Raw genomic sequence first — 27,909 nt, 5'->3', positions numbered from 1 at the left:
CAAAGCAACAGTTTTACTGTAAAAAAAAATTACTATTACAGTAAAAATGATTGCTTAAAATTACAAAAACACAGTAATAAGAATTGTGGGGAAAATGTGCTTAATATGTCCTGGAAATGAAGAGGGGGGTGAAATTATACAGTATGAGGACATTTCTTGATAGGTTGTCACAAAATAACTCAATCTTTTAAAGTCCTCGATGATAATCAGAACAGTATGGTTATTAGAGCATGCAAGCTAAAGGTTATGTAAAACTCCCATCAGTCTCCCATGATACGTCCAATGTGAACGTCATAGTCAGACATTACTGGCACAAATACAGCTCTTCAAAACGATATAACGATGAAATACTATACCTCTGTCAGGCTCAGATCAGCAGCTCCTGTAGGTCCTAAAACCATAACGGTTTGACTGCACTCTATGACAACTGTTTTCTTAAACCCAGAACACACTAGGCTTTTTGTGATTACTGATGATGTATATATATATCCTTTAATGATGGAATACTTCACCTAGCAACTATGGACAGCATCTGATGCTACAAATGCAGAAATCTGCCCCAAAATATTTGATCATATATTGATTCGTATGCAGCTAAGACGATTTGTATTTTTTTTTACCAGCTGCTTTGAAAAAGTGCTATTCCATAAGGCTTGTTTCTGTGGCTTGTTTCAAAATGAAAACTCCTGACATTTATTAAAGCATTAGTCTCCCCTCTAGTGGTCATGATTCACCTCCGTGTAAATTCATCAATGCAGCTCAACATCTGCACAATGCAGAGTGCTATAGGGCAAACATCTCAGATTAATATATCGGAAAACTGATTTATGCACTTTTGAAGAACAAAACTTGAACAAGTGTACAGGACAATGATCCCAAATAGGATATGCGTTCCAAAACGTTTAATGAGAGGAGCACCTTTTGTTATGCTTGTGTAAAACTGACATGATTCCACTTGTAATTTAGAATTTATTTATTAATTATAATTTAGAATTTAAGTTATTAAACCCCACTTCGGTACAACTTGAACAGTGAAGAACAAAATTAGAATGTTAGGGCTAGAATGTTACAGACACCCATTCCAGACGTCCAAAGTCCCACAGAAATCCCGCACGTTTTGAAGGTTTTTAGACAGCAGCTTCAGCGACAAAACAAGTCAAATAATGGTGACGGGAAAACGAATTAATTGGAGTTTAAAAAGATATCGTTTAATTTTGCCTTTATAGTCCAAAAAGTCCATCCTGGAAAACTAATCAGGAATATGTAATTAAAATACGCGAATGTTAAGAGCTTTTACGTAAAGAGATCACGTGCCGCGTTCGTCCAATCGCTGACATCTTGAAACTAGTAAACGCCGTAAATACGAAATATCCAGGAGGATTAATTGTTAACCCCAGGTAAATTATGAGCAGTGTGAAAGGTGAAGGATTCATTTTACCCGTAGTACAAAATGACCCATAGTTCAGGTACGAAAAAGAGTACATCGAGCTGTGACCTCATCTCATGTGAGTAATGTTACCATAAATAATATTTAATTAAATTATGCTGATGATTATCATATTTTTAATATATAAAAACTAAATTTTCTTCCCTCTCTCTATAACCTGTTTTAGCTCGTATGAATTTATTAATAAAAAACCACCGGCTCTTCTACAAATGTATGCAGGTTTGTATTTTCTGATTCTCCTTGTATGTTCCATTAGACTTTCCATAGTAAAGAGGAGGAACGTCCTTTCTCAATAAACGCTCCTATTGGTTAGAGCCGACCACTGCCGTCATCACGCACCGTTGCCAAACAATGGGCAGGAAAGAGCCACGTTGACGAAGTCGACAGAAGTGTACGTTATTTTCCGCCAGGAAACTGAAAGATTGTTTTTACTTTGAAGACGACGAAGCAATTCTTTGGAGGAAGCGCATTACAGCAGCCATGTCATCGCCACCCAAAGAGAAAATCGAGACCAAAGCTGGACATCTTCCTGCTGGTAATGTTTCTGTGCTACTGCTTCTGCTAGTGTTGTTTTTCTGCTGGCAAGTCGAGTGAATCAATCCACCAATGGACGCCTTTTTCATTTGGAAAACGTGATTTACAAAGTCCATTATTGTAGATTTTAAACATTGCATTGGATCTCTTATTATATATATATATATATATATATATATATATATATATATATATATATATATGACAAACCTAACAAAATGAAAGAAATTAATGAAAGAAAAAATATAACTTGAAGAGTTAACGTTTTGAAGAGGTGATGTTGGTATAACATTTATATTTGTGTCTGTGTGTGTGTGTGTGTGTGTGTGTGTGTGTGTGTGTGTAATATATATATATATATATATATATATATATATATATATATATATATATATATTTATATATATATATATATATATATATATATATATATATATATATATATATTTGATTATTCCATATAACGAAATAAGGATAAATTGGAAAGACAGGGATGGAATTGGCATAAAATACTCCAAACAAAAATAGAACAAAGTTACTGGATTTTGGTTGGCGCGTCAAGAAAAATGCCTATAATTACAGAGTAAAAGTTGGTGTCGGCTCTTCATTGTTTACACACATGCTCACAAGGGATGTGGAAGGCATACTTTTATGGAATTTCCCTAGTGCATGATTCAGCTGATGTGTTATGCTGCTTGCAATTCTTCACTAGTAGCCATTTGTCTCTAAGAGGCAGTGTATTTTAAAGATCAACTTTGTTTGATTATGTGAAACGTTGCAGATTTTTCATACAAATATTTGTACTTTCACAAAATGTAAATTTTGCATTGTATTTCACTCTGTCAGCATATCTATCAGTGTGGTGTAAAGTACACAAGAAGTCAGATAACAACTTGTGTAATGTCCCTAAATGTAGTCCAAGGGAAAAAAGATTGCATAAGGTTGCACATTAAAATGGCCACATGTGATTTATCTTATTTGATGACATTGTATAATACATGCAATTTCAGTTACCACCAGTGTGTGGAAATAAACTCTGAACTGTTTGTTTGTTTGTGGCAGTGAAAGCAGGAGGCATGCGGATAGTTCAAAAGCACCAGTCTGCAAATGAAGTGCCAGAGAAGAAGAATGACAAAGATGATGAAGAATATGAGACTGAGGTGTAAGTATGCTGACCTTCATATTTCTAAATTATGCATTGTTTTTTTTTTTTTTTTCTAGTGAAGCATATGGTTATCGCTGTTTCAGTTATAGCTTGTCATAATCATTATTGCTTTGTTTTATCATTGATTGATTTTATTTATAAAGTATATTTGAAGAGATTGTAGGCTCATAAGTCTTATAATTCTGATGGTTCTCCAATAGAGAATAAAAATCAAAATACATTTCAGTTCTCATACATCACTTCACAACTCTGTAGTATCTTTATGCTCATGTTTATACTTTTTAGTTTTGTTTACTTGCACGCTACCAACCTTTTAAAATCTTTTTTAGATAAACTATTTCCAGCAATAATCAGCCTCTTATCAAGACAAACAGCATTTTATTTAAATTATTGCACGGCTCACTTTAATACTTCACTCTGATTGGTCAGCCGCTGCTTTCTGCAGGTGGACATTTTGAATAATAAAATTAAACTGTGATTGATTGTTGTTTAAATATATATTTTCAATGTTCTCATAGAAGTTTCTATATTTAAAATAATGTTTTTTTTTTTTTTTTTTTGCTTTTTCTATGAATCACTGAAAACAGCAGATCATGAGCTGTTGGCATGTAAGAAAAAAGTGCTGTACTAAAACTCACAGTATATACATTTATTTAATTAAAGTGCATACTTTATGTTTTGATGATTGAAGACATATCTCGTTTTACATTTTAATGCGATTAATCATGCAGCCCTGCTTAAAGGGATAGTCCACCCTTATATGATAAATTCTGGCATTAATTACTCAGCCTCATGTTCTTTAAGTTCAGATCAAAGAGTAAACAACATAACCGCATACATATGTTGCATACATTGTTTACTTATGTGATACTTCCCAAAATGGTGCTATAGGGTGACGTGGAGGAGACAAATTGTTGAATAAAGTCATTATTTTTGTTTTCTTTGCACACAAAATGTATTGCAAAATGTATACCACTAAGGTCCTTTGGATTATTTTAACGGTGTCCTTGCCATGTTTCTGAGCCTTGATTAGGATCCTTGCTGTCTATGGGAGGGTCAGAGAGCTCTCGGAATTAATCAAAAAATATCTTAATTTGTGTTCCATAGATGAACTAAGGTCTTACAAGTTTAGAGTAATTAATGACATAATTTTCATTTTTGGATGAACTATCACTTTAACTTCCAAGTAACACAATTCTTTATAGACTTCAGTATCGCTATGAAAGTCTTGGTTCAGCATCGAGTCTGATGCTGAATCATTTGATCAGTGACACAGGTGTGCAATTCACATATGACTGTGGGCATATGGAGAGGTTTCTGCTAAAACTAGATAAGTTTTTCTTAGCTTGTACTTTCTCTGCTCTGTGCTGAAGTTAATATGATGATGAAGTCACTGTTAGTGCACACTTTACACACATTTCTGGATTGGTTAGCACATGACAGTCATTTTTGGACACAAACTAAATGTAACAATCTTGGGTGTGTCAGTTAGGAGAATGTGGCAACAGCCGGATTTTGCCGCATGTTGCTTTTTTCAGTGTGTTTAGCTTAAATAGGTTTCATTGAGTTTTCTGCTTGTTGCTACTAGGTAGCTGTCTATCTCTTAGTTGCGCAAGTGCACGTGTATTGCAAAAGTTTTCCAGTCCTCAGATTTCCCCGTTTGTGTTGGTGTCTTAGCTGACCTGTATTTAGCACTACGGAGGTGTGTTCACAGGGTTTGACTGCGGATCCTGATGAGCTTTATGGCTTTGTTAGCGGTCCCCTCCACCCCAGTACCTGATGACTGATGGGCCCCGGGCTGCAAGCGAGCCCTTATCAGCTCACTCAGCCTGCTGTAGGAAATCATCCGTGGTGTATCAATCCTGAACAAGTTTAAAGCTGCTTTTAATATCTCTTTGGCTTTCCTTCAGAAAAATGGCAGCCATTCTGGGTGGATGTTTCAGAGAAGAGGTTGAAATGCGGTTTTAGTGCCCAGGCACTGTGATGTGAATGTTATCCGTCCACCCATGTTATTAGGTTTGGCGTTTTCTAGCACCATTGGCAAGCCAAGAGGAAACACGCCATTTTCCTGTGTGGTCTCTTTGTGCTCAGATGGTTTTCCAAAGCTAGTTTTAGTTGCTGACAACAATGAGATTCTTTGCAAGGTTAAGGTGGTTGGTCATTATCAGTTAATTCAACCTTTTTTGTTGTTGTTATAGGCTAATAGTATGTGTAGGGCAGTTATTTTGTCTGCTTGGCTGATTAATGGATGTTTCTTCATCTTTGTTTTGATTCCCAAAACTGCCAATTTAACTGTTTTTATGATTTTTGTTTTTTTAAATCTTTTTTTTTTCTTACTTAATCAGGGGAGTTTAATTTAAAGTTATGTAAAATAAAAACAGGAACAAGTCATTACAGCAGAGATCATCTTTTATGAATGTTTTATTTTTTTTAATATTTAATATTAATATGAAAATGTCAATCTTTTTGCGTTTTAATGTTTAAATCTAATTGTAATGCATTTAATCAAATTTAATATTTCACCCATTTTCTGTATGTACAGTATAGAGTATTCACACCATAACAGAATTAACAAAATGACAAGGTTTTGACTTGTAGAAGTCTTCGTAGAACTCATAATCACATCTTGTAAACTTAAAATACGCTCTGGCTTGTATCTTCTGACTACTGTAGTGTCATGCAGAAGGGGCAGCAACTTTAGTAGAAAAATTTCTAACTACCTAAAATGTAAAAAAATAAAGCTAGAATAATCTAACATGAATCTAATGAAATAATACATCCAACTTATGTAAGTTTATTAATAAGGCATTGGCAAAAAAAAAAAAGATACTCGTTGTATTGTGGTTTTGGCTACTGATTACTCAAATTACACAAATTCATGTTGGCGTTATTAGTGTTGCCATAGAAACTCGTAATTCCAGATCAAAGGAAATAAACCGCTCAGAGCTAACGTTAATGGTAATTAAGGGCCACTAGAAAAATGAAATGATCATACCCTAAATTTAGAAGTGATATATATAATCAAATTACATTTCCCAACCGAGGAGGCATTTTCACATCGGATCTACCAAGTTGCTTGTGGCCCTCAATGTATGCATGTGGGGGACTTGCATAACTAAACATGATCATCTATCAGTAAAAGTGAGTCATTATGCCGAATGCTGAATGCTGTGTCAGCCATTAAAGATGCCTGGCACACATTTAGTGAGTCGAAAGGAGCCAAAACTGAACAGTGGACAGAATAACATGCCTGAATTGTCATCTAACACTCCATTTCCTTCATCTTGGTTGGTTTTGTTTGGCGAAAGCTAAGCGGTGTTCTCTGCAAACATTATTCCTTCACTGTGCTCCCATATACGCCTTTTAACAATTTCAAAGATGTTTTCATTGAGATCAGGATGAAGTCTAATGCTTTCCATGGCCACGGATCATTGAACCTTTATGAGCAGCTCTGAAGTGAGAACGTCCGTCTCAAAAGTTTCAGTTTGATTGAAGTGTTCCTGCTCTATATTTCATCTTTTATTACAGATATTAATACATTTTTAAGTGTGTCCAGTGGCTGAATGTGCCAGACGTGCACACACTCTCCCATGCCTTGCACTGCTCTCTCTTCTTCGATGTTCTCTTTGCTCTCAGAGAGAGAGGCTGTAAGCAGGTGGCTTCTGATGGAAAAATTGTGCATTTGTTGAAGCAAGTGAAGTGGCACTGTCTAGAAACCACCTGTCCAATGTGATTTGGGTTTCTCAGATGGATCGGTGGCCAAAATGGAATGGGTCTGAGATGCTAATGTGATGTGCTGGAGAGCTCACTGCTTGATGCGTCCGCCTCCGTGGACAGGAGTGTCCATGCATGCTGCATTTATTTGATCAAACATACAGTAATATTATGAGGTTTTGTTGCAATTTTCTATTTGAATACATGTCATTTTGAATAAAATGTAATGCCATAAATCATGTTTCCTGTGAATGTTCAGCAGCCATTAATCCAGTCTTCTGTGTTGCATGATCATTTAGAAATCATTGTAATATGATGATTTAGTCATCTAAAAACATTTTTATCATTATCACAGTTGAAAACAGTTGTGCTGCCTAATATTTTTATGGGATAGATGAACTGAGAATAAAATGATTAATATTTGATGAATAGAAAATTCTAAAGAACAATTAGAATGTATTTTTTTTTTAAATGTGAAAATTTGTTTATTTTAATTAGTTAATGGAAGTATTAACTGAGCAGTAGTGTAAATATATATATATATATATAAAGCCCCTGCTTAAGCGCATCCCTCTGCCTGCGTTCCTCAGCGCATGAAGCAATGCTGAAAATTGGGATGGGGTGCTGACTTTTAATAAAGCAACATAAAAAAAGGAAAATAAAAATTGACAGTTTGATGACAATTATTTCCATGCTAGTTTCCCTCTCTGCACTGTTTAGCGAAGTGTGCTGACACTATTGGAATAATGGGCTCTTGGTGTGTTGTTTCAGTTAATCTGCTTAAACTTGCCTCACTGCTATGTCAGAAGACTTTCTATATAACTATAAGTTATCTCATTACCACAGAAGTTACTTTTCAAATGTTCCGGCTGTCAGTCAAACCACACATGGAGCTGCATAACTAAACCCATCCGCCCAGTGCTTTTGAGGAATTTTATCTAGATTAGATCCTAAAATCGGTCATAATTGTGAGTATTTTAGTTTGGCAACACGCGTTTCCTCTTTTTCATCATCAGTTCTTGGCAGGAATGTGAATTTCTCACTACTGCAAACTGTTGTATGTTAAGGAACCGATACCGATGTCGTTTTACCAAATACCTTAGTTAATTTCAGAGGGGAAGGACTTTTTAATCAGATAATAATTATTATAGCCAGCCGTTCATCAGAGCTTGCCGTGCCACCTGTGTGAGGTTTTTCTAACTTCTCATCAGGCCACACAGAAAGCTCAGCAGAGTTGTAACACCTCTCCTGCTCATGTGATTTCATGTTCATTATTCAATATTTTGGTTCATTTTGTGGTTTCAGAAGCCAGTAAGAGTGAACTACTCTGAGCTCTGTTTTACAGCTGCTTTTTTCGTCCACCCCTGTGTTTATACTCTGTTGATGTTGAGACTCAGTCTTGTTTGCAGCAGAGGCTAAGCACGGAGCTTTAGGTCCAGTCCAATTTTACTTCGTTTGCACGGCTCACTCCCTTAGCTCCAGACGAGAGGTTTTTGCTGTTTCCTCCCGATTTAGCTCATCAGTAAATAAAAGCTATGCCACATGGTTGCCATGACGACAGCAAGTTGTGAGCGTGTGTGCTGACTTGTTAATTGCTGCAATCGCTTTTGCTCCTGAAGCTGAGTTTGCTTTAATGTACCAGCTCACTCTCTTCCTTCACACAGTCTCTCTCACTCGCTCCAGGGGGTCTTCCCTCATCATATAGACACCGATCAGAAAGATTTTTTTCTTTTTTAAATCTGTTATGCTCATCGAAGTTGCATTTATTTGAATAAAAATACAGATAAAAACAGTGATGTGATATGAAATATTATTACAATTTAAAATAATGGTTTACTATTTTAATATACTTTAAAACATTATTTATTCCTGTGATGCAAAGCTGAGTTTTCTTCCTTACCCAGTCCTCAGTAGGCCTGTACATTTTTTTTTTTAATTTCTTATAAGTGGCGCGCAAGGTTTTTTTAATGTTTAGAACATTTACAGTTGCAGCAAAGATGTGTTAAAAGATGGTGGTTTTTTATTATTATTATTCTAATTTGAATAAATGTTCTATTTAACTATTTATTTATCAAAGAATCCTGACAGGAGTATCACAGCTTTCAAAAGAATATTAACTATCAAAAAAAATGTCCAACATTAATAAATCAGAATGATTTTCATGTGAAAATTCAGCTTTGCATCACATGGATAAATTAGATTTTACAGTATATTAAAATGGAAAACTACTATGTTAAATTGTAATATTATTTGACAATATTACAGGTTTTTATTTTCTATTTTAGATCAAATAAATGTATCAGCGATGAGCAGAAGAAATGTCTTTAAAAAAAACACACATTGAAAATCTTACTTATCCTGAACTTTTGAACGTGTTTGTCCAGTCTTCAGTGTCACATGATCCTTCAGAAATCATCAATAGTAATTGGTAACTGATGACCAAAACAGCTTATCAGATCAGAATGAATTGTGAAGTATCACGTGACACTGCTGACTTCTGTATAAATTGTAGACTGCATCTTCTGCACAAGAAAATTCAGCCTTGGCTTTCACTTACATTAATTCCAGGAGAGGTTATGTTTAAGTTAATATTTTTGTTTAAGATTTAACATTTCAGTTGTTGACCTTCATATTAACCTTGTAATCTATTTCAGTTTGTGTTTTTCCATCAGTGATTTCACCTAAATTAGACACTCTAGGTGTTAAAACGTCTCTGGCCTGGTTTAAACCTAAGCCCACTGCTGCCACCCTTGGGTGAGGAATCTCATTGCTGAGAAAGGAAATGGGTCAACTCTGTCCCTGATAACATTTTATGTATGATAACCCTTAATCTGTACACAAAGAAAGTTCAAGTATTGGGGTTAATAATTCTATCCCAAAACTGTACCTTTTTGGAATGACCTCCAAAAGAGAAACAGAACAGTATTTTATCAATTTTTATGTTCTCATCTTTTACCATTCAGCGAATTCCAAACAAGCTATAACAGTTTAGAAATATAATCCTGCTTGCTTTTTTTTAAATTCGTTCACATTATGATTTCAATAACTTGGTTTTTGATCCCAAAATCTCACATTTCTTAAAACATGGCTTTATTAAAGATTTTTGCCCTTAGAAAAAGAAGTGTCCGCTTAATCTGAGATTATACAGCTGTCTCTTTTAAAAGATAGGAAGCTATGAGACCGGCTGAGCAGCACTGTTATGCCTCAAAGTGAGATTATCCCTTTGGCAAGTCTCTCGATCTCTCCTTTCACTGTCTTGAGCTATCTTTGGAGTTTCCTTGGCTTCTCTGGGAGATGAAAGCCAGAAACTTCTGACATATACTGGATTTCGCAGCATTAGAGATGAAGCCCTTTCTCACAATGCCCTCATTTATGTTCAGTCTCAAGTATGTTGAGACATCAGGATTGTCTCACGCTGTGATAACTATTGAATCGTCTCCTTTTATAGCTCTGTTTCCTGCAGTGTGCGAGTGGTTTTGTAATGTACTACAGACGCTGTAGTATTTGACCGGGGCTACTGGAAGTCTGCCACATTTCAAACTTTCTCTTTGACATTATAATTCTATTTCCAATAGACCATTTTTCACGTCAAGGTCAATTATCACTCTTGACCTTCTCTTCTGACTTCGTGCTCTAAGGGAAACGGTTGGCTTTGGAAAATGAATGAGAGTCATTTCCGAGGCTGACGGCTTGCACAAGCCTGGGGCCATGTTTCTGCTCTGTGCTCAGATGGTGGTGGTAAATTCCCTGTCCCTCTGGGATTTTTATAGGCCATTTTGTACCTTACCCACTGCCTGGAGCACCTGGTTTTGAGTCAGAGCTATCCGTTTGCTCCCCCTAGTTTCCACATGTGCATGCAGGCCTTGAGAACTGATCAGGACGTAAAGAAATAGTTTACAAATTTTATCGGTGCCCATATCTTTGTGGTTAATGAGACGACATATAGCTCAACTGCACTCACGGCGACCCGAGTTCAAATCTCCTTTCCCGATCCTTCTCTCTTCTCTCCTCCCAGTACTTTCCTGTCAGCCCTCCACTGTCGTCTCACAATAAAGGCATAAAAAGCCCATTAATCTATTTTTTTGTCATAATTTACTTACCATCGGAACTGGGAAGTAACTGATTACATGCAATCTGCATTGCATAAACATATTCCAAAAATTAAGTACTTGTAATTAGATTACAGTAAATTACATTAAAAAATTTAAAATATAATTAAAAATGCTCACAATCCGACTAGCTACTTTTTTTATAACACCATAACAATAAATTATTTAAAATGTATTATTTCTCCCTAATTCTTTTCCTTTTTTTTTTATGTATTTTTTGCATTTTATTATCAATATGGTGAAGTATTATCCTATTTAAATCAATGTGATAAACAAGTTAGGTTAAAAGTAATCAAAAATTTGTCTTATTATATTACCTTAAATATGTAATGGATTAGTTAATATCTACAATTTCTGTAATTTAGAATCATTGAGTATTGTTTATTGTATGCTTGATTCAACAGTGGATTCGGTGTACATTTCCAAAAAAATATTTTATAATGCTATAATATTATATTTAGGGATGTCAACGATTAATCGATGATCGATTAATTTTCGATAAGAGATGCAATCGATTAAGGCTATCGATGGTCGGTTAACCGATTCAATGTTGTGCTGCGTGCTGCTCATGCGCACTCAACACGTGCGAGCGGCTGTGAGTGACGGTGACGATATATAAAAGCATCATCATTCATTCACAATGTACAAATTAAGCTTTTAATGTGATTTAAACTTTAAAGTACATTAAAATAGAAACAACATAAAAGTTCTTCAACATTAAATGCAATAGAAATGTAGTTACTAATCATTTCATCAGATAACTGTTTTATATCGTGCGCTTTGCAGGGCTGCGGGACACAGTGACAGGACAGGTAGTCTATTCATTCCTACAACTTGTTAATTCATTCCTACGAATTATTAATGTGGCAATTGTCCATGTTTCATTAATTTTGTTCCCTAAATAACCCATGATTTAAGTGAAATAAGGGAACAAATTAATAAATCGAACGAATTCTTAATTCATGAAATCTTTAATTTCCCTTCCCATGTTAACCACAGTAAGAGATGCGAAAACAGTTATTAAAAGCGAAAGATAATAAAATAAACCTGGGAAATTAGAGGGTTAGACTATGAAGATTTAGGAAAAGAAACGATGCCTAAATATACTGAATTTGTGGAAATTCGTGACCAACCGGCAAACCAGAACAAAGCCGCGTAAATGAAGACTATGGGGTCCAAAAGCATGGTCGCGATCTAACATTTTCCAGTTAACCTATTATTCCTCTAATAAACAAAGCTTTTATACCACACTTGTCATAATCAGATCTTATCATTTCTAAATAAATAATTGCTGGATTCAAAACAGCGATTAATAGGCGCTGTGACCGACACATTCCTGGAGCATTCACTGCTGTCACTAAACGGTGACGCCGAGCATCGTTCACAAGTTTCTGCATGGACCTGACTAGGGCACAGGTTCTAAGCCCTGGGACAAAATGGGATGCTTTAAGGAAAATTTATAGCCTACTTAGTAATAGGCCCAACATAAAAATAACAATTTGTTTTCATGTTTTTTTTTTTTTTTTTTTTTTTTTTAAATAGGCTATGCGAAATATATCCGACTTAAATAGGCTAATTAAGATTAACGGATTTAAAACAGAAGTGTTGGCGCTCCATAAGTTCACAAAAAAAAAAAAAAAAAAAAGGATGACAACGCATTCTGTTTGTTTGCTTTATTTTACAAGAGCACAAATCTTCTGTTTTTATTGTGAGTGTGCACAAACTAAAGTAAACACTTTTGCGGAAAATATATTTTTTTTTTTAATGTCTCAGCTGTTTCGATCGCCCCGGAGCCTGCTGCACACGTATATTCTAGCGATTCAAACTTACATCGCAGTCTGTTCATTATCAAAATAAAATGTCAACTAAACATTAAAAGGTTACACTGGTCAGTTTAAATAGACCGTAGTATACCGGTCCACTCTGCTGTTATGCCAAGGACGTTTTTGCTCATATGAAGAGGATCATCTTTTCCGTCTATATGCGAATGCGTGTTAAGTACAAGCCTAGTTTACATTATAAATAATAGTTTAACATTCAAATACATTGCGAATATGGAAACATTTCGATTTGTGCCGAATGAGACATGAGCAATAACCTCCAAATAAATCTAGCCAAAGCCGCGCTCGCTCATCCTCGTCTGCACGCATGCACTGTCACGATCTAATGCGCTGTGTGCCGGATTTTTAAAAATCTGACATTTTCTAGGACAGAATCCAGCAGGATCAAATTAATGTGAGCAACTGTGTTTTGGTGCAGCAGCGCCGATGTAGTTCACTTAATGTGCAGCGCAGTCACACGTGCTCCACATTTCGGATAATTTTATACAATAATGTCAGTTGAAAACATTGCAATTGTGCTTTAAAATACAACAACGAGCACCACAAAACCATTTAAAGATGCGCGTTCAGCGTTCTCCGTGCGGGATTGGAAACTGTCAACAAAGTAAAATGACCTCAAAAGTATGGCGCGCTCTCTTCATTTTATCAAATGATCATAATCGCATCTATTCATTTTATAATCCTGCTACTAGCATTTTATTCAGACTAAAACCTCTTTAATTCAAGTGAGAAAGCGTTTTGTGTGTGTGTGTGGCTTTTGCACATCCTGTCATACCGCTGACTGCGTGCCTGCAATAGACGCATTTTGCAGTATTATGGTTAACGATTAATCGATTAATTGATCGTTAATTTAAACGACGATCGATCATGGAAATAATCGAAATTTGACATCCCTAATTATATTATTCCACTTAATTTAATTTTACATTTATTTTTATTTTTATTTTTTTTTATATTTTATTTTATTCTTTACAAAAACAAATAAAATTAAACCATACACTGTGAAAAAAATGTGAAAAATACAATCAAAACAATGACAAATATAAAAAATAATACAAATGTTAAATTAAAAGCAACCCTAAAAAAAATAAGTTTTTGAAATTTTCGTTTTTAGTATCAAAATGCAATTAATTTTCAGTGGACATCATCAGTTCCATGCAGCCTATTTGTTAATGTTAAACAATGTACAAATAGCTATTTAGGCAGTATCTTGTTTATTGTCTTGTTTTACTCATCTGTGATATTGTATTCCATGTTAGGCTAAAATTAGAAGAAGAATTATCAGGTTAATCCCACTGTAATTGGTGGCCTGGTGAATGCCCATCACACATGCAGAATGTGATGTTTCCATCAGGGCTGTAGCTAATTTGCTGCATTAGCATTCCATCCATGCATCCGATAAGATGTGTTTCCGGACGGAGAAGACGCTTCTTTCCAGCGGTTATATGGAGTAGAGGGCATCTGCTGACAGCCGCGTCAGGTCTCGATTGACCTCCCGTGCACATAATGTTTCCTGTTGACCTTCAGCTAATCAGCACAGGCCTCACACTTTGATTTCATACAGCCGACAATCTGCTGTCAGCTCGGCGTTGATAAAATAATAAAATATGTGATTGCAGATGCTGATGAGTAGCCCTGATGATTTGTCACAAAGCCTTGCTATATCTTTTGGGCTTTGTGATATAGCTACTACAATACAATGCATTTTCAAAATGATCTGTGGAGTATTTTGAGCTGAAACTTCAGACATATTCTTATGTTACATATTGTATAAAGGGGCATAATATATCTCCTTTAAATGTTTGGAAACCTCCTCATCTCGTTTCACTCATCTCACCAGCAAACACAAACTTTGGGCTTCGCCGTCTGAATTAATTCAGTTTAAAGGTGTCTCTAGCCTAGACACAAGGCAGCACTATTGAGTCAAATCTGGTTGGAATCCACATAAGAGTTTTTTCCACCCTCTAAAATATGAGCGGTGTTATTCATTACCAGAATACAGAGTTGTTTGTGTTCTCCTTCACATATTCCCTGTGGAAAAATAAACGATGCTAAAAAATCAGAGACGGATTAATATACAAGCTCATTTACTATCAGTTGCTATTTGACATGAGACTGTTTTGCTTCATAAACTCTTTGTCATCTGTTTTGCTTATGCTTCATTAACTAGCACATATATTTAAACGTTTTAGTTTATTAAATCTATTGCTTTCTGATTGTAACTGTGGCTTTCTTATTTTCCTCAATCTCTAGCCCACCGAAGCTAACTGTTGTGGTCTCGGGAGTTGTCACAAAGGTAGGTACACTTACATAACATCTAAATCAAAGGTGGTACCTTTTGGGGTACAACAGCTTGTCACTGCAGTACCCTTAAAATGACACACTTGTACCTTTTTTACAAAAGAGCTGGTCTCATAGAGTCCAGTCTGCTCATTTCCAGCCCGAGCTGACCTTAATCCGGACCGCCGCCACGGGATTGGCCGCGTCTCAGGATTTACAGTGTTTGATGGAGGCTGTGATGTAATGCATCCATCTGTGCTTACAAGGACGAGAGTGCAGCATTATTGCTATATTATTATAATTATATAAACATGTCAGGTGTGTAAGAGAACATTGTGTTTGATTACGCATGTCACAGTGTGTGACCCTAGATGCACATTGAGCTCTTTTACTGAGAAAGTGGGCTCATTTTACTTTGAAGAGATCAAAATAGAGCTCAAAAGACACAATTTCTGCAATATTTCCTCTCTAAATGCTCACATCTAAGGCTGTGTTTGTCCTCAGGCAAGCTGGTAACATACAGAAAATACCATGCTTGTTTCAGTCTTGGACTGTCCACCCTGTAATCTACTTCAAAAGCTTCACACATTTGCTCTGAAAGACTCTCTCATACAGATTAAAGAGATGCTGAAGAATGTCTGCGGCTGCTGCTTCCTCGCCACAGGATTTTTATCTTCACTGGGCTTCCAGCTGCTGCACGTCAGATGCTTCTGTGTGCCACTTTTCTTTTCATGTTAATAGGCATGAAACTTAGGCAAAGAGGTCTCAGCATCTCTTAAAAAGTAGTTGTTGCTGATATGAATCGTCATAATTAAGCGATTTACATTGCATTCAGGCTAACAATTTTTCCTAACATCTGCTCCCGGGGATTCGAACCCCCAACCTTGCCTTGCTTGACAAAGCAATGCTCTACCACTTGAGCCACAGTTTTAGTAATTTCATGCCAATGTCATTTTCTTTTTAGTACTATAAAAACTCTTTTTTGAAAAACTCTTGAAGAGCACTCTTCGAACACCCTTCAGCCAGTCAGATTAGAAGACCATGACTGAGTTTTGTTCAATTGTTGTTGTGATTTACTGCACACAGACTATTTGCCATGTCACCATTATAATTATGTGTGTTTCTTCTGGTTGTCCTTCTCAGGGGGATAAAGACTTCACCCCTGCTGCTGCCCAGGTGGCCCATCAGAAACCTGTGCCTGCGGTACAGAAGCTGCCCTCGGCCCACCACATCAACCAGCACATCCACCAGCCCCGGAAGTGATTCTTACACAACTCTAGACCAACCCCGGCCCCCCACACAGGGCCAGGACCACACCACCCCCAAACACCTGCTCAGGTTGCCAGGGATCTCTTGCTGTCAAGCATTCCGTACGCCCCCCTCCCCCTCCCGTCTGTGCCTGCAAGTGTCCGGTTTCCAACAGCATCATGACACGCGTTCCTTTTCCTGTTTCTTAGCTGTAGATCATTGCAACACTAAAATTGAAAGCTCCATCGCAAATCACTAATCAGAAACGTGTTAATTATGTGAGTCCACTTCATGAGGGATGCTTGGAGCGGTTTTATTTCGTTTTAATTTTGTCTTGCATAAATAGTTCCAGAGAGATGTAAATTGTATGAATCTTTTTTTTTTTTTCTTCTTCTTCTTTTGAAGTCGGTGAATGTTGTATATTAGGCATTAGGTACTAGGTGTGGCTATCTGAATAAAGAGTTAATATAAAACCACACACGCCCTTTTTGCTCTTGAAAACACAATCATAAGATAGAGTTGCAATGCCTGATGGAAATATCACTGCTTTCACAAACATGCAAGGCTGAAATCATTTACAAAACTCTAATAGGGAATCTGTGTGCCTTGCGTTAAATACATTTCAGAATTTTTTGGAGAATAAATTGATTTAGTTTAAAAAAGGAATTTCAATGTTTGCTTAAATAAAAAGTCATGCTAGAATTACCATATGATTGCTGTGTGTGTGTGTTTTGATGAATCCAAGATAATAGAAAAAGTAACACGATGGAGGTTAAAATTATCTTCGAAACTATGTCTAATGCCATTTTGAGCTGTTCATGACCACAATCTGAGCTGAATTGTAGAATTTTATGGAGAGTAAAAGTAGAGGAATTTCAATACTCGCATTGCATGCGCTGAAATAAATAAAAATGTAAACGATTGCCATGTGTGTTTTTCGTCCTATTAAATATTATTAATGATCTTAATAAGAACATGCACTCAGCTCAGTAGTAAAAGTTCATGTGTAATCCCACGGCCTACTTTTCATGCTGTATGAACTAATAAGAGTGGCAAAGCCCGTCAGCCATGCAGTGCTGAGCCACCAAACTCTCCCTCCGTTTCATTATCTCATGTTCTCCAGCCCTAAGTTCACTTTGTGTTCCTCTCAGGTGTTGATAAGAGCCAGCAGCTGCCACAAACTTCAGAGTGTTCCCACAGCATGTTCTGGGCCCAAAGCAGCAAGACTTATGCATACGTGCCATTAGCAGACCAGCTGGTCAAACCTGCTGTTCCCACTCGGACAAGGTGAACCTCAAAGGCATGAGTGGCAGCTAAACCCTTACGAAATGTTGTGTTACAGGTCAAGGTTTTTACTTTTCCACAGCATGGTATCTGGAAATGAAGCACTTGTTTTGAAGCCTGGTCAGAGTGGCCCAAACCATGGGGTCTATGTGACATTCAGGCCTTCTCAGTGTATTTGTCTTTGATAGGCTATCAGTGCTGCCACAGATCCCACGTCAGTGCTTTGGTTCTCCAGCAGAGGGCACTTCATTGTTTTTCATACAGTGTTTTCTTGAAGCAAGTGCTGACCCTGCAGGATTGATAAGTCCCTTGTGCCGGTGACCTCAATAGCTTAGTAATGTGTGTGCTTCACCTTTACTCCTGCTCAAAGTTCAACAAATGGAGTCACACATTGGATTTATAAAGTCGTTTTTATTCAAAAGATACAATGAGATCCTTTTTTCAAGCATTGATGGTCATTACTTTTGGGTTACAACCTAGAGTAGTGTAAACAGTGTTATTTTAAGATAGTCTTTGTGAAGTCAGCTGTGTGGTGTGTGTTTTGTGTAGTCCGAGGCACAGTGGTGCTGTTGAGATGATGGGACGCTCAGTGAGAGGAATATTTCAAACAGATAACACTACACTATGTTTAATTAAACATTGTACTTTTCTGCATACAGAAGCATTCATACCTGAGATTTGTTGTGATATGTTTGAAATTGGATGGACTGTTTCCAGCTCTGAAATAAATCATATAGGAGAGTGGGATAAGCTGTGCCACTTTTTACTTAAGATACCTCCTGCAAAAAGAAATTGGGAAATAAATATTCCCAATATTTAGCATAATGTTAAATATTAAGAGTATTTGATAATAATTTTCAGTATTTATATTATTAGTAACAATATTTCCTATATTTGAAGGCAAAGTTCATTTTCAATATTAGGAGAACCCCTGGTTCCACAGCTTGTTTTGGAAAATGGTTTAACAATTCATGGCTAATTTTTATGCTAAATAATGTTTTTTTTTTTTTAACACAAGTAATTGACCTATATTCAAGACTTACAAAATTTTGAGTTGTAAGATTTTAAAAATGTTTTTAAAGAATTATATTATGCTCAACAAGGCTGCTTTTATTTAATAGAAATGTATAAAGTAATACTGTCATTTATTTATTATTATCAATGTTGAAACCTTGATACAAAATGTTTTTAGAATTATTTGATGAATGATAATTATGCTCAACAATGCTGCAATTTATTTAATCAAAAAGGTAATACTATGAAATATAATTATATTTTAGAATATATATATATATATATTATTAATAAAAAGTTAAAAAGAACATAATTTATTGTAAATAGAAATCTTTTGTAACATTATAAAATTCTTCAGTCACTTTTGATTGATTGAATGTGTCCTTGCTATGTGAAATTATTAATTTCTTCAAAACAAGTCCCATTCATCTCAAACTTTGAACAGTATATATATATACTGTTAGATATATCAACCTGTAAACATTTGTGTTTTCTTTCATATATAATTATTTACTTTGACATGCAAAGAAATGTTTAGCTTTTTTTTTTTAAATGTACTTCTCCATCACAGGCAGCAGTGTATGTTGGGCCCTTGATAAATAAATTCCAATAATTTACTTTGCAAGACACATCTTACCCCACTCTCCCCATATAGTTGCAAATACCATTTGTTAAAAGAGTAATGAACTTAGAGTGCTTTAGTAGTATAAATAATTATTAAAATACATGTACAGAACAAATCCATTATATCACTACCTCTTTTTCTGCGGTGCATTACTTGCTGGTGATTGTCTGTAGCATTTGTCCCTGAAAGGTGTGCAAATTCAGACAGATCTGCGGTTGAAATACCATCGATATCTACAATGTTAGTTCACAAATGAGGTAAAGACAAAGTATGTCTGTTAAATACATTCACAATGCTACTGTTAAATCTGAGACAATGCTAGCATTCGGATACTCTAAAAACCCAAAGAACCCTATTTTAAGAATGTAAACATAAAGTAGCATCTGGTTTTAGTAGTGTACCCACATAAACTGATCTGGAGCTGTTTTCCTGAAGCTCCGAACACATGAAATGGGATTAGAGTAGCTGTCCTACAGTAAATCCTTCAATGTACCCTATTTTAAAGAGGTTAAAAGAGTTGAGAAGCAATTAAGTTTATAAAAATTAGAACAATAAATGGTCAAATAAATTTGAATCCATCATCAAAATTGCATTTCAAGTTTAAAACGCTGAGCAGTGTGTTTGCACACACTTATTTCCTTTTGCCTGTAGTGAGTCGTCTCTTAGTTATGGCCTCCAGTCTTTTCCTTTCCGCCTCCTCTGCTTTCTTTCGCTCCTCTTTCAGTTCTTTGTATCTCCACTTCGGGATCTGGAGGAACTGCTCTTCTATACAGCTGCTTTTCCGTCGCACTTTCTCCGGCACGTAGGTTGACGTAGGTGCCTTGGTAATCCTCAGCTTGGGCACCACCATCCCTGGCCTAACGCTGCTCCTCCTCAGCAGGTGTAAGGGGAGCAGACTGGCCCTGCGGATGCCCGGGGGGGACGAGGAGGAGCCGTCTGATTGGGCCTGGGGTTGCAGGCTCGCACGACGATCTTTCGATTTGACCACCAGCTGGACGCGGGAGTTCTGGAAGAGGCGTTTGTAGTTCTCGAGGCGCTCGGGTCCCATACTTTTCAGCTGCTCGATGCGTTGTTTTCTTAGTATCTCCTGAACAGAGTACCGGCGTTTTCCCACACAGGGCGGGCTGCCGGGACACACCGTTCGACATGCCGTTGCGATGAATGGGCTCCCCAGGGATGTTGTCATACGCACCATGTGATCCAGGACCCCGTCTTCCGAAGCCTCGCTGACGTTACTGATGTCAAAGAAGTCACGTAGTGTCTCTGAAATTTTCTGAATGCAGCCTTTCGGCGCCTGAGCTTTGGCCACCAGTGCAGGCAGAAGGGGCCACTCAGACCGATAGGTGTCGCAGAACTGATCCGCGCACGGCTGCTGCATCAGCCGCGTCATAGCGGACACAGTGTCATAGCGGCTTGTAAAGACGGCCCACTCTCGCGCAGTGAACTTCCGCCCATTGTCTCTGGCATCTATGTCAGCTCCTGATCAAGAAAGCAAATGTGATTGTGTGATTGGAGTTAGAATGAGTTCTTGCCATAATAAATCTAACTTGTGAAAAGTGCTCGCATCCTCCTAGAACTCATAACTAACTAGAAATCTGCTCTGACTTGTGCCACCTGAGCACTGTTGAGTCATGTGGAAACATTCAAAATAATGGGAACTTTAGCAGTAAAATGTAGTTTCTGTTTATTATTCTGTTTAATAATCCCTATTATTGACTATTATTAAGTTGACAATAACAAAATAATTAACTTTGGAAGAATCATTATGCCATACAACAAACACACCAAAAAAAAAGTGGTGAATATGGCTTATTCGCTACTTTCTTGCACTACATGTCTTTTTAATTTATATGTCATTTAATTCATTATTCACAGATTTTCAGGGGATAAATAATAATGATCATATATTTTGAATAAATATTAATATGTAATAAAATATAAATATTATTTTTATGACAAAATGTTATACATACCATGGAGCTTCATATTTTAGAATGAAGCTGAGACACATTACTTTTTTGCTGCTCTATTTTAGAATTTTAGAGAGAAAAAAAAACTATTTTTTATATTAAAAAACACATTATTTGATTGGCACATTTTATATATAAAACCTAGCTTCACAGGTCAGAATATAAAACTTTAGAAATAAATAGAATGTCAAAAAAATATTATTAATAATAAATATTTTTATAAGTATTGCACGTATGGCACACATCATTCTTAAAATGCAGCTTCACAGGTCAGAATATAAAATCTATTTAGTAAAAAATAAAAATATAGCGAAAATTAAAAATAAAATATTCAAAAGACACTGTGACAAGTTACTCAATCAAATCTCAGAAAAAAAATTCAAATTAAATTGTAATATAGTTGTATTAAGTCCCAATGCATAGCAAGAGCTAAACAAATTTCTCCAGATAAAAATAACAGCAAAGGGATTCAGAATGGTATAAGAGTAAATAAATAATGAATACTTTTTTTTTTTTGGGGGGGGGGGGGGTTGAACTATCCTTTAAAATCAGTTAGTAAATCTATGGAATGATTATGTTTGCATTTTATAACAGCTGCTTTATTTTGTAGTGTTTCCTGGCACGTCTGTCAGTCTATCGCACAGTGATCTGAGGCTGGAGTACCTGCCAGCATCAGGGCTCTGACACATTCCACTCGACCCTGTATAGCAGCTTTCATCAGAGCGGTGAATCCATGGCAGTTCCTCTTCTCGATGTCAAGCCCGGGAAAGTAGTTGAGAAGGTAGTTAGTGATTGTGATGTGACCTGCAATTGTTGAGGAGAATTATGGAAATGCATACAGCAGTTGAATATGTAACAACATTTCTGGGGCACTCAGCGGTTCATTTTTTAGAAGTATTCAGAAGTTTTCACACTCATCCATTTACTTAGAATGTTGAGACACTAGTTACTTCGACTTTATAGTAATCTAAATGTGAATTTGTGCAGGTAGTGATTTGGATTGAGGCTGTCTGATCGCTCTTACCCGCCTGAGAAGCGGTGGTGAGGGCTGTATTGCCTTCATTGTCCTGCCAGTTCACATCCAGGTGAGGACACTGGGAGAGAGCAACCACCACATCCACGTACCCTTGGTAGCATGCCACTATTAGTCCAGTCTGCAAAGTCAACACACACACAAGGCATTACTGTCAAGAAGTTTCCACCCTGGCCAGGAACATTCAGTGGAACTAGCAGTTGGTAAATCTGAGGAAAATGGCTGGGTACTGATACAGATTTCTCCATTCAATCTCCATTTTAATTTGGAAATATATATGGTACTGTAAACTGTAAACTATACAGCTATAATATAATATTACATGTAAAATATTACATGCGATAAAACTGAGCTATGTGAATATTTGAGTAGAAAGCAAATCGATACACGATTCATATGTTTTAGTTTCTGTTAGTCTGCATCTTTATATCAAACATATTTAGCTCAGTTTAAATACAAATGAAGACATGTGTTGGGGTAATCTGTGGCCTGGTTGATTCTTAAAATAGAAAGGATTAGCCTTGTGGGCCTTTGAATGAAAGAGGAGTTACAGGATTTGTCCTCCAGTTCAGCTTTGACAATAAAGACAGAATACAGCATATAAGAACAGAACTGATTACTTTGCATATCATATTTTGTGGATGTGAAATGCAACATTTTACCTTAACGCTGTACGATATTACGCACTAATAAAAAACATAAAGTAGTATTATGTTTACTTTGAAAATTAGATTACTTATTGTGGGTCACTAGAAGTTTTAGGGTGAACACTAATGTAAGACAAACTGGTGAAACAAACCCTGAAACAAGCTGGCCTCAAAAAAGTGTGACAGGAGCAAGCTGACCTGGATTTGATAATATCCTGTCAGTCTGGCTGTGAAGTACTGGAGGCCCAGAAAACAGGTCAGTGGGTAACATCCATCCACAGATGTTCCGTCAATGACTTGATATTACATCAACGCCAGGCTCAAAGTGATCCTGACGCATTCATCAACTGGAAAGCCCTACCTGCACAGCAGTGTGTAAATGAAATGCCTTGAATCTGCCAGAGAGTTGTCAGTTAAGCTGGAGGAATTGACTTCCCTGCTAGCCCCGGTGTTGTAGTTTAGCCCAGATTCTTGATACCCACAAATGCAAGTATACAGATTTGCAAGAAAACCTATGTATACTGAACTCCAATAGAAATAGTAGTTGCATGGTTAACAGGATGTTAGGGGTCATGAGTATGTATGTACATAATGGAAAATACAGATGAGCTTGAAAAGGCAGATGTTATGCATCCTGTTATGATATTAACAGTTCACTCAAGAGGCCTTTAAACCAACAGCACTAAGATCTTTACCTGATGCTTTGTAATGTAAGACTAGTTATATAATGTCATTGAGGAGAGAATTATGGCATTAAAGACAATACATCTTATACATTGATTAATCATTTTCCACAAATTTGGGATGTGGGATGTTTTACTGTGGTATCACTCTGCTTCGGTGTTAGGACCATTTCTGTGATGTAATGCTGTAAATAAGAACATTAATCAGCTTTAACTATTTGCCTTTATGAGAATTTGCTTAAGTATAACGAAAACACAGTGAAAACAGTAAAAATCTGAAATATTATTACAATTTAAAATAATTGTTTTATATTTGAAAATATATGTATTTCTTTGATGGCAAATGGCTGTTTTTTTTTTTTTTTTTTGTTTTTTTGCAGTCAGTCTTCAGTGTCACATGATCCTGAAGACATTATTCTAATATTCTGATTTGGTGCCTAAATAATTATTTTGGTTCAGTTAATAATAATGGTTCTTATTATTACTTTTATTATTATCTATGTTAACAAAATATTCTTTGCTACATGATTATTAAATTTGTGTGATGCTTTGACGAATAGGATGTTTAATGAACAGCATTTATTTGAAATTGCAATATTATTTAAAATTATATAAATTGCTTTCCTCTCACTTTTGATCAACTGTATCCTTACTGAAGTATTAATTTCTTTAAGAAAAAAACGTTCTTACCTCAGACTCTCAAACGGTGTATCAAAGTTTCCACAAAATATTAATGTTTTTAACACGGATCATAATAAGCAGTGTTTTAGCACCAAATCAGCATATTAGAATGGTGTCTGAAAGAGTAATGGCTGGAATAAATTACATTTTAAAATAGGCAGTCATTTAAAATTGTAATAACACAATATTTTGTTTTTACTGTTACTGTATTTTTTTTTTCGGCAAGTCATTCGACCCAGGAAGTGATGTAATGCTCACTGACTAATGACCTTATTTAAAGCATTACACATTACATGCTGGAACTATTAGTGGGGAAGTCCTGTGCTGCTCTGAACTGTCCTGTAGAAGAGATAGGAGATGAGCCGGTGTGAAGTGAAGCTCTTATCTCATCCCACTACAACTCTGTCTGTTAGGCTACCAGCAATGGATAGCCATGCCATCATATCAGCTTCTCTTTATAGAGTGTATTGATTTTATATTTTTAAACACATTCTCTTGAATCTAAGCTTTTAAGTTGTAATGTGACACATTCTGGACTGTCGAGGCCACAAGCTCTGGGAGGTGATGTCATTTGGGGACTCATTTTTGTGAGGAATGACCAGGTTTGGGCTAGAAAGAGAAAAGGCAAGAGGTTTGTTCTTGTGACTGTGCAACTCCATTATTAAATCCTCAAGGCCTGCAAATTATCTGTGCATTACTCGTGCACGCTTTGCACAATGTGTTTTTCATTTAGCTTTTCTATTATGTAATTATCCCACAACACATGTCTTAGAGGTCACAGCAGACTGCCAGAATCAACCCTCAAACTTCACGTGTTTGGTGTTCATGTAAAATTGATTGTCTAACTGACTTTCTGACATTTGAAGATATTTTGTTAGTGGAACTTTATAACTCTACCACATTCACACCACAATAAGACAAGAAGTGTTGGGTTTTCTTCATATCTTGTTCATAATTGAGTAAGCTCCCATCCTTAACTATCATGAAACACGTCTTGTTCTTTACGAAAGTCTATAAAAAAATGTAAAAACTCTATAAACCTACAAATAATAATGACCTATTTAAACCTGTTCTGTTTTATATGTGTGTTAACAAAACTCACACAATTAATAACATTTCCAGTAGGCCTACGATTTATTTGTAACATTTCTTCTCATTTGACTCCAAATGCTTTAACTACTAGCTTACTCATCAACTAATTACAAGTCGATTTGGACATGTTCAAGTTAGACGGTTCTCGGTTAAGTAAGCAGTAAACCCAAAAATGAAAATTAGCATCCTTAGGTCATATAAAATGTGACTTTTTTTTCTTCAGTAGAATAATAAAGAAGTTTCTTAGCTGAAACCTGATCCTTGGTGATTCATTAAGTGAAACTCAATGGCTACCGTCACTTTGAGACTCAAAAAAGCATATCATGCAATATAAAAGTAATGACTCCTGGCGATATTGAGGTCTAACAGACAATATATTATTTACTGGATTATTACCTGTAGTTCCTAGCCTTAGTCAAATGGTCCAGAGTGATGTCCAGTTCATGAGCAAAACATTTTTTTGAACCGGTTATTTTTAGTGAACTGGATTAATCAGTTCACCAAACTAAACCTTCTGAAACCGGGAAGTCGTGGCCTAGTGGTTAAAGAGATTGACTCCTAACCCTAGGTTGTGGGTTTGAATCTCGGGTCGGCAATAACCTGACTCAGGTTCCTTTGAGCAAAGCATCGAACCCCCAAATGCTCCCTGGGTGCCGCAGCATAAATGACTGCCCACTGCTCTGGATGTGTGTTCACAGCTGTGTGTGTGCAATTTCGATGGGTTAAATTCAAAGCATGAATTCTGATTATGGGTCACCATACTTGGCTGAATGTCATGTCACTTAAAAAAAAAAAGAAAGAGTTTGCTCAATCAAAGCTCACTTTTGGACACGACAGTTTATTGAAATTAAGTCCAAAAGAACCAGTTTCTGGAAAAGAATCAGACATTTACATAAGGCTTTGGATTACAGGCTAATAAGGTTATAAATTACGTTCAGTTTCTTGCACATACCAGTCGATTCGCTTCAGAAGACCTCAATATAGCACCAGTAGCCATGGGTATTCATTTTGTGTTGCCTTATATGCTCTTATTTTTTCAACTCTCAAAGTACCAGGGTACCGACGAAACAAGCTACTTGTCAGATTGTGCTTATAAAAATGTATTTGCATTGTTTTAATGGTAAGTTTGAGGTAAGGGTAACCATGGACGGGTAGGTTTGGGGTAGGGGTAGGTATTGACACATGAATAAGATGCCGGTGTAACCATTGACTTACATTTTATAAATCTCCACGGACAATGTTTTCAGCTAAAAATCTACATTAGCTACTGTTCTACTTAAGCAATCCTGAAGTTGAGCAAATTACCAGCAATTTTTTGTTTGTTTGAACTATCCCTTTTACCTGGATTGGGAGTCATACAAACTCGAGAAGATCTATCTGTGACCGCGTCGCACAATCCTGATTCAATTCAATTCGTTAACGAATCGTTCAGAGTAAGACCCGTTTTGTTAAATTGTTTGAATGAAAAGATCCGACTCATAAAACGATTCGTTACACTGTCACACGTTTCTCCTTTATCGATAGCATATGTAGGCCTAATGTAAAGTGTGACCAAATTTAATTATGCATTTAATTTGTGATCTACTTTCATTTGTGATATACTTACTCTATTGTTTTTGTCCGTCTCCTGTACATCCTCCTCCGTGACTCCTTGTCTAATCATGAGTTTCACTATGAGCGCGTTGTTGCTGCAACACGCCTGAAAGAAGGACAGCGGAGCGGGACTCTCCGGGGAAGGGGTTCTCTCCGAGTCAGCGAAGTCATCGTCCGGTGGATAAAACGAGTCATCTGAGGCGATGCTCCTGGTATCCGGCAGGTCCGAGAAGTCATCCAACTCCTCGAAGTCCTCGTCCAACTCGACCGAGCCGAGATATTCATCATAATCGTTATCGCCAGAGCGATCAGGTGATTCCTCCACGATAGTGGGGCAGATCTGGGCGCTTTTAGCATGTTTAAGTGGTTTAACTTTTCCTGGAGATGATCCTCCGCCATCCCTGCTGTCCGTTATCAGAACCATTTAACCCCAATAGGATAAAATCCTCAAGTCATGCGGATCAAACACCTCCTGGTCTCCTTCGGCTGCATTTAGCTTCGTTAAAATCATAAATACCAAACAAGCAAAATGCTATTTTAAAAAGCGTTTAATCTCCAAACTGATGTTTAAATCTTCTTTTTGGTATCCGCGACTTCATTTTCCACTCTCATATACAAAGCAAGTGCAGTGGGTGTCCATGCAACAAAACTTACCGTCGTTTTATCAGCTCATTTGAATAATTTCTGTCTCTGTAACGCCACTGTCAGTGTTCCTCGGCAGCACTCGGCGACGGTCAGAAACGCATGTGGAAATTTGCAGAAAATAAGTATTTGCAGTTACATGTAATGTGAAACAGTCTTCAGAATGTCGCAATTTGTTTCCTGAGAAACTTTTCAGATTTTGGGATTTTCCAAACAAACAGCACTGAGGGTGGAAGCGCTGGACATTCCCAGCAGAAGATAACAGAAATAGACGAGTTCGCTTCAAAACTCTGCCTCCATAATCCGA

General features: G+C 36.6%; 2 protein-coding genes across 2 annotated transcripts; one reads left to right on the top strand and one right to left on the bottom strand.

Annotated features, from left to right (window-relative positions):
• The first annotated feature begins 1,745 nt into the window (after nt 1-1,745).
• On the top strand, nt 1,746-17,048 carry LOC113041949 (death-associated protein 1). Its single transcript, XM_026200539.1, has 4 exons — nt 1,746-1,982; nt 3,044-3,143; nt 15,064-15,106; nt 16,234-17,048. The coding sequence occupies exons 1-4, from the start codon at nt 1,928-1,930 to the stop codon at nt 16,351-16,353; spliced, it is 318 nt and encodes a 105-aa protein (XP_026056324.1). The 5' UTR covers nt 1,746-1,927; the 3' UTR covers nt 16,354-17,048.
• On the bottom strand, nt 16,676-27,909 carry ankrd33ba (ankyrin repeat domain 33ba). Its single transcript, XM_026200538.1, has 4 exons — nt 26,974-27,909; nt 22,256-22,385; nt 21,895-22,035; nt 16,676-20,740 (listed from the first exon to the last, which is right to left on the bottom strand). The coding sequence occupies exons 1-4, from the start codon at nt 27,382-27,384 to the stop codon at nt 19,893-19,895; spliced, it is 1,530 nt and encodes a 509-aa protein (XP_026056323.1). The 5' UTR covers nt 27,385-27,909; the 3' UTR covers nt 16,676-19,892.

This window comes from Carassius auratus, chromosome 24 (genome assembly GCF_003368295.1).
Source record: "Carassius auratus strain Wakin chromosome 24, ASM336829v1, whole genome shotgun sequence".
Taxonomy (NCBI): Eukaryota; Metazoa; Chordata; class Actinopteri; order Cypriniformes; family Cyprinidae; genus Carassius; species Carassius auratus.
The sequence above is the reverse complement of the archived record's forward strand: the minus strand, read 5'-3'. Positions and strand labels throughout refer to the sequence as shown.